Consider the following 10,806-nt stretch of genomic DNA (forward strand, 5'->3'; position numbering starts at 1 on the left):
TTGCAGTAACATTGGTTTATAACATTGTAAAAATTTCAGGTGTACATCATTATACTTCTATTTCTGCATAGATTACATCATGTTCACCACCAAAATACTAATTACAACCCATCACCACACACATGTACCGAATTATCCCTTTCACCCTCCTCCCTCCCCCCTTCCCCTCTGGTAACCACCAATCCACTCTCTGTCCCTATGTGTTTGTTTATTGTTGTTATTATCTACTACTTGATGAAGGAAATCATACGGTATTTGACCTTCTCCCTCTGACTTATTTCACTTTGCATTATACCCTCAATGTCCATCCATGTTGTCACAAATGGCTGGATTTCATCGTTTCTTATGGCTGAGTAGTATTCCATTGTGTATATATACCACATCTTCTTTATCCATTCATCCCTTGATGCGCACTTAGGTTGCTTCCAAGTCTTGGCTATTGTGAATAACGCTGCAATGAACACAGGGGTGCATGTACCTTTACAAATTGGTGTTTTCAAGTTCTTTGGATAAATACCCAACAGTGGAATAGCTGGATCATATGGTAGTTCTATCCTTGATGTTTTGAGGAATCTCCATACTGTTTTCCATAGAGGCTGCACCAGTTTGCACTCCCACCAGCAGTGTATGAGAGTTCCCTTCTCTCCACATCCTCTCCAACACATGTTGTTTCCTGTCTTGTTAATTATAGCCATTCTGACGGGCGTGAGGTGATATCTCATTGCAGTTTTGATTTGCATTTCCCTGATAGTTAGTGATTTTGAACATCTTTTCATGTGCCTGTTGGCCATCTGTATATCTTCTTTGGAGAAATGTCTGTTCAGGTCTTTTGCCCATTTTTTAATTGGGTTGTTAGTTTTTTGTTGTTGAGATGCACGAGTTCTTTAAATATTTTGGAGATTAAGCCCTTATCAGATGTATGGTTTGCAAATATCTTCTCCCAATTGTTAGGTTGTCTTTTCGTTTTGTTGATTGTTTCCTTTGTTGTGCAGAAGCTTTTTAGTTTGATGTAGTCCCATTTGTTTATTTTTTCTATTGTTTCTCTTGCCCGGTCAGACGTGGTGTTTGAAAAGATGTTGCTAAGACCGATGTCGAAGAGCGTACTGCCTATGTTTTCTTCTAGAAGTTTCACAGTTTCAGGTCTTACATTCAAGTCTTTAATCCATTTGGAGTTAATTTTTGTGTATGGTGTAAGGTAAGGGTCTGCTTTCATTTTTTTGCACGTGGCTATCCAGTTTTCCCAACACCATTTGTTGAAGAGACTTTCTTTTCCCCATTGTATGTTCTTGGCTCCTTTGTCAAAGATTAGCTGTCCATAGATGTGTGGGTTTATTTCTGGGCTTTCGATTCTATTCCATTGATCTGTGTGTCTGTTTTTGTGCCAGTACCATGCTGTTTTGGTTACTATAGCTTTGTAGTATATTTTGAAATCAGGGAGTGTGATACCTCCAGCTTTGTTCTTTTTTCTCAGGATTCCTTTAGCTATTCAGGGTCTTTTGTTGTTCCATATAAATTTTAGGATTCTTTGTTCTATTTCTGTGAAAAATGTTGTTGGAACTTTGATAGGGATTGCAGTGAATCTATAGATGGCTTTAGGAAGTATGGACATCTTAACTATGTTAATTCTTCCAATCCAAGAGCACGGAATATCTTTCCATTTCTTTGTGTCTTCTTCAATCTCTTTCAGAAATGTTTTATAGTTTTCGATGTACAGATCTTTTACCTCTTTAGTTAAGTTTATTCCTAGATATTTTATTCTTTTTGTTGCAATTGTAAATGGGATGGTATTCTTAATTTCTCTTTCTGCTACTTCGTTGTTAGTGTACAGAAATGCAACTGATTTTTGTATGTTGATTTTGTACCCTGCAACTTTATCATATTCATTTATTACTTCTAAAAGTTTTCTGGTGGATTCTTTAGGGTTTTCTATATATAAAATCATGTCATCTGTAAATAGTGACAGTTTCACTTCTTCCTTTCCAATTTGGATCCCTTTTATTTCTTTCTCTTGCCTGACTGCTCTGGCTAGGACTTCCAGTACTATGTTAAATAGGCGTGGTGACAGTGGGCATCCTTGTCTGGTTCCTGTTCTTAGAGGGATAGCTTTCAGTTTTTTACCATTGAGGATGATATTAGCTGTGGGTTTGTCATATATGGTCTTTATTATGTTGAGGTACTTTCCTTCTATACCCATTTTATTCAGAGTTTTTATCATAAATGGATGCTGTATCTTGTCAAATGCTTTCTCTGCATCTATTGAGATGATCGTGTGATTTTTATTCTTCATTTTATTAATGTGGTGTATTATGTTGATTGATTTGCGAATGTTAAACCATCCCTGCATACCTGGAATAAATCCCACTTGATCATGGTGTATAATCTTTTTAACATATTGTTGTATGCCATTTGCTAGTATTTTGTTGAGGATTTTTGCATCGATGTTCATCAGTGATATTGGCCTGTAATTTTCTTTTTTTGTGTTGTCCTTGTCTGGTTTTGGTATCAGGGTAATGTCAGCTTCGTAGAATGAGTTAGGGAGCTTCCCCCCCTCCTCAATTTTTTGGAAGAGTTTGAGAAGGATAGGTATTAAGTCTTCTTTGAATGTTTGGTAGAATTCACCAGGGAAGCCGTCTGGTCCTGGACTTTTATTTTTGGGGAGGTTTTTGATTACTGTTTCAATCTCCTTACTGGTGATAGGTCTATTCAAATTCTCTACTTCTTCTTGATCCAGTTTTGGAAGGTTGTATGATTCTAAGAATTTATCCATTTCTTCCAGATTGTCGAATTGGTTGGCATATAGCTTTTCATAGTATTCTCTTATAATCTTTTGTATTTCTGAGGTGTCTGTTGTAATTTCTCCTCTTTCATTTCTGATTTTACTTATTTGTGCCTTCTCTCTTTTTTCCTTGGTTGAGTCTAGCTCAACCAAGTTTGAGTCAATTTTGTTTATCTTTTCAAAGAACCAGCTCTTGGTTTTATTAATTTTTTCTAATTTTTTTTGGTCTCTATTTCATTTATTTCTGCTCTGATTTTTATTATTTCCCTTCTTCTACTGATTTTGGGCTTTGTTTGTTCTTCTTTTTCCAGTTCCTTTAGGTGCATTGTTAGATTGTTTATTTGAGGTTTTTCTTGTTTGTTGAGATAGGCCTGTATCGCTATAAACTTCCCTCTTAGAACTGCTTTTGCTGTATCCAATAAATTCTGGCATGTCGTATTTTCATTTTCATTTATCTCCAGGTATTTTTTGATTTCTTCTTTGATTTCTTTGTTAACCCAGTCGTTGTTCAGTAGCATTTTGTTTAATCTCCACGTATTTGTGGCTTTTCTGATTTTCTTCCTATAGTTGATTTCTAGTTTCATACTGTTGTGGTCAGAAAAGATGCTTGGTATTATTTCAATCTTCTTAAATTTATGGAGACTTGTTTTGTGGCCTAATATGTGATCAATCCTGGAGAATGTTCCATGTGCATTTGAAAAGAACATGTATTCTTCGGTTTTTGGATGGAATGCTCTGTATATAGCTACTAGGTCCATCTGTTCTAGTGTGTCGTTTAAGGCCGATGTTTCCTTATTGATCTTCTGTTTGGATGATCTATCCGTTGGTGTAAGTGGAGTGTTAAAGTCCCCTACAATTATTGTGTTACTGTCTATTTCTGTTTTTATGTCTGTTAATAATTGCTTTATATATTTAGGTGCACCTACATTGAGTGCGTAGATATTTACAAGTGTTATATCCTCTTGTTGGATTGTTCCCTTGATCATTATGTAATGCCCTTGTCTCTTTTTACAGTTTTTGTTTTAAAGTCTATTTTGTCTGATATGAGTACTGCTACCCCAGCTTTCTTTTCATTGCCATTTGCATGGAGTATCTTTTTCCATCCCTTCACTTTCAGTTTGTGAGTGTCTTTAGGTCTGAAGTATGTCTCTTGTATGCAGCATATATATGAGTCTTGTTTTTTTATCCAGTCAGCCACCCTATGCCTTTTAATTGGAGCATTTAGTCCATTGACATTTAAAGTAGCTATTGTGGATCAAAGATCTAAATATAGGAGCTCAAACTATAAAACTCTTTGAAGAAAACACAGGGGTAAGTTTTCATGACCTTGATTTGGCAATGGTTTCTTAGATATAACACCAAAAGCACAACGCAACAAAGAAAAAATAAACTGGATTTCACCAAAATTACAATTTTTGTGCATCAAAGGATACTCTCAAGAGAGTGAAAAGACAACCCACAGAATGGGAGAAAATATTTGCAAATCATATATCTGATCAGGACCTAGTATCCAGAATACATAAAGAACTCTTACAACTCAACAACAAAAAGACAAACAACCTGGGGCTGGCCCAGTAGCATAGTGGTTAAGTTTGTGTGCTCAACTTTGGTGGCCTGGGGTTCGCGGGTTCGGATCCCAGGCATGGACCTACACACCACTCAAGCCATGCTGTGGCGGTGTCCCACACATACAGTAGAGGAAGATGGGCATGGATGTTAGCCCAGGGCCAATCTTCCTCAGCAAAAGAAGGAAGATTGGCAACAGATGTTAGCTCAGGGCTAATCTTCCTCACACACACACAAAAAAGACAAACAACCCAATTAAAAAATGGTTAAAAGCCTTGAATAGCCATTTCTCCAAAGAAGATCTACAAATGGCCAACAAGCACATGAAAAGAGGCTCAATACCATTAGTCAGTAGGGAAATGAAAATCAAAAGCACAATGAGACACCATTTCACACCCACTAGGATGGCTATGAAAAAAAGATAATAAGAAGTGTTGGTGAGGATGTGAAGAAATCGGAACCTCAGGCACTGGGAATGTAAAATGGTGCAGCTGCTGTGGAAAAGTTTGGCAGTTCCTCAATATGTCAGACAGAATTACAATATGACCCAGCAGTTCGACTCCAAGGTATACACCCAAAGAAATTTAAAACTAATGTTCAAACAAAAATCTGTACACAAATGTTCATACTAGCACTATTCACAATAGCCAAAAGATGGAACAACCCAAATGTCCATCAACTGATGAATGGATAAACAAAATATGGTATATCTATACAACTGAATATTATTCTCTTATAAAAAGGAATGAAGTACTGATACATGCTACATCATGAACTTAAATGCTAAATGAAAGAAGGTAGTCACAAAAGAGCACATATTATACGATTCCATTTAAATGAAATGTTCACAAAAGGCAAATCTATAGACAGAAGTAAATTAGTGGTTGTGTAGGGCTGGGGGAACGGGATACGGAGGGTGATAACTAAGATACAGGGTTCCTTTTTAAGGTGAGAAAAATGTTCTGAAATGGACTGTGGTGGTGGTTGCATACATCTGTGAATATACTAAAAACCTGACTGTATACTTTGATAGATGAAGTGTATGGTATGTGAATCATATCTCAATAAAGCTGTTATAAAAAATATTTGATTAATCCAAAAGAAGGCAGAAAAAGAGGAAAACGGAATAAAGAACAAATGTAACTAATATAAAACTAATAGCAAGAAGACAGACTCAAACCTAACCATATCGGGCTGGCCCGGTGGCGCAGGTGGTTAAGTGCGCGTGTGCTCCACTGCGGCAGCCCGGGGTTCACCGGTTCAGATCCCAGGCGCGCACCAATGCACTGCTTGTTGAGCATGCTGTGGCGGCGTCCCATATAAAGTGGAGGAAGATGGGCACAGATGTTAGCCCAGGGTCTTCCTCAGCAAAAAAACAGGAGGATTGGTGGATGTTAGGTCAGGGCTGATCTCCTCACAAAAAAAAAAAACAAAGAAAAAACTAACCATATCAATAATTATATTAAATGTAACTAGTGTAAACGTTCCAGTTAAAAGTCAGAGATCATCAGACTGGATAAAACAGTAAGATCCATATGCTGTCTACAAGAATCGACAAGGGAGAGGGTACCCGTTTAATATAAAGACACAAATGGGTTAAAAGCAAAAAAGATGGAAAAGATATACTATGCTAGCTGAAATCTACAAAGTGGATTTCAGAGCAAAGAATATTACCAGAGATTAAGAGGGTTCATAATGATGAAGGGATCAATTCTTCATAATCTTAAATGTTAACAGTTTCAAAATACATGAAGCAAAAACGGAGAGAACTACAAGGAAGAACAGCCAAATCTACAATTAGAGTCAGAGATTTCAATACCCCCTCTCAATAACTGATGGGACAAGCAGACCCACACAGTCCAAGTCTGCTGTATCCTTCCTGATACAAGAGTGCCCCCAACTCAACCTGATTCACATTTACAGAGAACTCCACCCAACACCAGCAGATACACAACCTTCTCGAGTGCACATGGAACGTGTGCCAAAATGGGCCATAGCCTGAGCCATAGAATAAATCTTACTAAATTTAAAGGATTCAAGCCAAACAAAGTATGTTCCCTTACTACAGAGGAATTAAATTAGAAATCAATAACAGAAGAACATCTGGAAAAATCCCTCAAATGTTTGGAAACTATTTAAATAACATACTTTTAAATAACCCATAGATCCAATAAGAAACCAAAAAGAAAATTAGAAAGTATTTTGACACTGAATGAAAATGGACACAACATATTAGAATTCTCAGGATGTTGATAAAGTGACAGAGGGAAATTTATATCACCAAACGCCTATATTAGAAAAGAAAAAAGGTCTCAAATCAATGACCTCAGTTTCCACCTTAAGAATTAGAAAAAGAACAAATTAAACCCAAAGTAAGCAGAAGAAAGAAAATAATAACAGTCAGAGTGGAAACAGAAAACAGACAAAACAGAAAAAAGAAAAACAATATAGAAAATCAATGAAACCAAAAGCTGGTTCTTTAAGAAAATTAAAAATAATTGAACAAAAACAAATCTAGGGGCCGGCCTAGTGGCGCAAGCGGTTAAGCGCGTGCGCTCCGCTGCAGCAGCCCAGGGTTCGCCGGTTCGGATCCTGGGTGCACACCGATGCACCTCTTGTCGAGCCATGCTGTGGCGGCGTCCCACATAAAGTAGAGGAAGATGGGCACGGATATTAGCCCAGGGCCAGTCTTCCTCGGCAAAAAAGAGGAGGATTGGCAGATGTTAGCTTAGGGTCGATCTTCCTCACAAAAAAAACAAAAAACAAAAAAACAAATCTAACGTCATAAGAAAAGAATTTTAAGAGGCAGAGGTGACCATTAACGATCAATCACACCAGAAATAAAAACACTCAACAGCTTTTTGTCAGGCTGAATAAGTAAAGCATGAGTAGCGGTCTTATACAAATCCTTACCAAAGAATAACAAATTCACGTTTACTGGGTTCCTAACGGGTGGTAGACTTAAGTATCACACAGGACGCTTTTCTCCAGGATTTGAACAACATGCGCTACTTCAGTACACAAGTTGATAAACGACTCATTACACTTGAATAATAAACTGAACATGGTTACTGACCTCCTCTGGGGGAAGGAGAATCATGCCCTCCAATGACCACAAGGATACCGGAATCTTCTAGCTTCATTTTCCACTCTTCAATGATAGTCATAGACTTGTCCTGAAAGCACGAGGACAGTGGCAGGTCAGGAAACTTTCCTCAGAACAGTCAGAGGTGACTTACACCAGGGCTACACCATCAACAGGAAGTTCATAAATACCTTACTGGCATCATTAAAGACTGAGAGCTCCATGGAGCCTTCAAAGTCCTGTTGCAGAACAGACCTCAAGCACTCGTCCAACCATGCTTCAGCATTGTGGACCGGGAGGATAACAGACTGGAATTCAGAAGAGACAGATTAACAAACAGAAGTGGGAAAACTAAATCCCCTTTCCACTGTTCTAACTTAATTCCCCATTACCATCCGCACAATGCTCATTTCCAAAGGGCAAGGCCTGATTTACAGAATCACCCAGAACAGGGCTTCCAGGGAAAGAATATGCCCTGACAAACAAAAGGCATCTATGCCTTCTCTCCAAACTCTTCACATTCTTCTGTTCCATAAGATTTATCACGTCTTGGATTTCTTCCCTGAATTAGTCTGTTGGCTGCTTTTGAAAAGGAAACAAAAATCTGAAAGGCATCAAAAATTTTCCCAACTCAATGACAAATTCATGTATTTTCCCATCACTGGTCAGGAACATCATCATTTTGGTTGAAACAAACATCTGTGCATCTTCCAACCCACTCGTGAAAATCAGTGATTGGTCCTTTTCGTGGCCGGAAAAGCATTTTCAGCATCATGGTTTACATGATGTTAGAGAAACTGCAACAAAGAAACACTTTTAAGTCCCCTCCACACAACTGTTAACAAAATACGAGGGCAGGTGCTGAGAAAATGGGAGGCGACCTCCCTCCATCCCTCTCCTCCCTAGCTCTACTTAGGGAAGGACAGCGAGCTCTGTCCTTTCTCACCAAGCCGAGATAAAACAAAATTTTCTAAAGTGTATGGAGTAAAACCAGTGAAACCTGACTGCTGACCAAACAGATAACAGGAATTGCCCTAATTTTGTACATTACCCCATTAAGCAACACAGAATATCCAAAGATAGATATGACTGTCTGTCCTGACCCCTGACCCAGTACCTAATGAAGAGGAGTGGACAAATTCCTAAACAAGAAAACAGAAACGCAGACATCCACGTGTGTGTACACATGCATGCGCGCGTGCACACACAAACATATGTACACGTATGTGTGTATTAAACATATAGAATACAGATAGGACTCTAAAAATACTAAATCTAAATATGGTTATGAAAAGCTCACACTTACAAATATTGAAAATATCATTCAGTCAAGTTCTTTACTCTGAGCATCTGATTCAAGTGACAGCCCTTCCTGAATTTACACTATCCACAAAAGTAACTCCTTCCATTACTTACATATTTACTTTGGAACTACTTTTTAAAAGGAAAGCATTTTTTACTGTTCTCAAAATCTACAATACAAAACATATGTGAATTTCTGTCAAAAGTGGGCCTTGATTAATCTCTGTCCACATTCTTCTGCTGGTGCTTAAACCTTGCTTTGGCTGGAGACGCTTATAGGCAAGCCCATGAGAAGTGGTGTGGGACTTGCAGACGCGGTGGAGGGGGAGGAGACAAGAGACAGGGTAGGGGAGGGAGAGGGGGAAGGAGAGGAGGAGGATGGAGGAGGGAGGAGGACAGAGGGGATAGGGATGGAGGAGGGAGAGAGGATGGAGGAAACAGGAGGATACAGGGCAGGGGGATGGAGGGAAGGGGACAGAGGGAGGGGGATGGAGCAGGGATGGGGTGATGAGAGGAAGGGGAAGTCAGGGAGGGGAGGGAGGGGGGAGAGCGGTAAGGAAGGGGAGGGAGGGGGGAGAGCGGTAAGGGAGGGGAGGGCAGAGGCGGCCCGCGGCAGGGGCACCTACCACGTGGGCGGCGGCTGGGTTCCCCTGGGCCTGCATAGCCGCTTGGTCCCCGACCGCCCTCCCCAGGCCACGTCGGCCAACAGCGCGTGCGCGGGCAGCTCTCCGGGAGGCGGGGGCCGAGGCCGGGCCGCCTCCCATTGGCGCAGAGAAATGTCGATCCGGCGGATGGGCGGGGCGGACGGCCCGCGGGGAGTGGCGCGGCCTAGAGGAGCCGAAGCACTGGTAGCTCTGCGCCCGCGGGCGGCGCCTTGCCTCCTGCCGCCCAGCGGCTCTTGGGTCCCGCGTTCTCTCTTTGCTCCTTGACTCCGGAAGTCTTCTCGCCTCACTCAAGGGCGTTAATCAGCTTCGAAGTCCTCTATGAGGTGCGATGTTGTAAAAATACCTGGTTGTGGGCAAGGTGGGTTTGTGAGGATGGCGCCATGCTGGCCAAACCAGGTGACTCTTGAGGTTGTGCTGCCTCTTTAGAAAGAAAGGTTGTGGGCCGGGCTGGTAGCCTAATGGTTAAGTTCACGCACTCTGCTTTGGGAGCCAGGGTTCGCAGGTTTGGGTCCCATGCGCAGACCTACATCACTTGTCAGCGTGCTGAGGCAGTGACTCACATACAAAATAGAGGAAGACTGGCACAGATGTCAGCTCAGCGCGAATCTTCCTTACCAAAAGTAGAAAGGTTGTGTGTAGTTAAAGAAAGCAGGTGACATTTCATCTGAACTATGTTTGACTTGAGTGGAGGAGAAGCCTGGGGGCGGGAGACTAGGACACATGTTCCCAGCGTCCCCAAGGTCCGCAGAGTCCCCAACGAGGAAGGGTGCGGAGGTGGGAGCATGGGTCCACCCACCAGCATCTGGTTTCATTTCTGCCTCCCCAAGCAGAAGGAAGGCGGCCCAGGCTTTGGGGCCGCAGTGCTTACTCGTTAAAACACCATTCCTCCAAGGCACCTGCGGTTTTTCAAGGTTTTTCAAGACCCCTGACACCCCTAACCCATCTCTTACCTTGCACCAGGTGGTGCTGCCTGCGTCCTGGCAGCTGTGTGACCCCTGGAAAGTTCTGCCCCTCTTGGTGGACCAGGGCTCCAGGGTGGCACCCAGAGACTGCACATAAGCTAATTAGACTAGTGCCAGCACGTGCACGTGCGCGACCAATGTGATCTGCTGTGATTAGCGCTGTGGTGCCCGCACACGTAGAGTAGCCTACTCGGGGCTTTTCCTAACTGATCTAAACGGATGAGCATGTTTATAGCCATCACTGGCAGGACAAAGGCTTTACTGCCCAAAACTAAGATGAAATGCAAATTAGTCTACAAACCAACAATTACAACAAAGCCAAACTTCTGTTTAAGATCTTTTAAGCATCATTTCAAATGTAATTTTTCCTTAAACTGCATCAATATTTGTGAAGCCTGTGGTACAAGTTCAAACTCTTAGGTCAGGTGAGTAAAAACACAGCCTTATTTA

The 10,806-nt window shown here is 41.2% G+C and overlaps 1 protein-coding gene across 4 annotated transcripts in view; it reads right to left on the reverse strand.

Annotated features, from left to right (window-relative positions):
• B3GNTL1 (UDP-GlcNAc:betaGal beta-1,3-N-acetylglucosaminyltransferase like 1) overlaps window positions 1-9,433 on the reverse strand; it is a 135,005-nt gene extending 125,572 nt beyond the window's left edge. For 2 of the 4 annotated variants that reach the window (XM_058561983.1, XM_058561982.1), the window contains exons 1-3: window positions 9,356-9,433; window positions 7,619-7,735; window positions 7,419-7,518 (exon numbers count right to left, since the gene is read on the reverse strand). In XM_058561983.1, the coding sequence (XP_058417966.1) occupies window positions 7,419-7,518; window positions 7,619-7,735; window positions 9,356-9,391 (253 nt within the window). In that variant the 5' untranslated portion in view covers window positions 9,392-9,433. Of the gene's footprint in view, window positions 1-7,418; window positions 7,519-7,618; window positions 8,225-9,355 lie in introns of those variants that run through there. The other 2 variants (XM_058561984.1, XM_058561985.1) reach the window with 2 other exon arrangements.
• Between the last annotated feature and the right edge of the window lie 1,373 nt (window positions 9,434-10,806).

Source organism: Diceros bicornis, chromosome 18 (genome assembly GCF_020826845.1).
Source record: "Diceros bicornis minor isolate mBicDic1 chromosome 18, mDicBic1.mat.cur, whole genome shotgun sequence".
In the NCBI taxonomy this organism is placed as follows: Eukaryota; Metazoa; Chordata; class Mammalia; order Perissodactyla; family Rhinocerotidae; genus Diceros; species Diceros bicornis.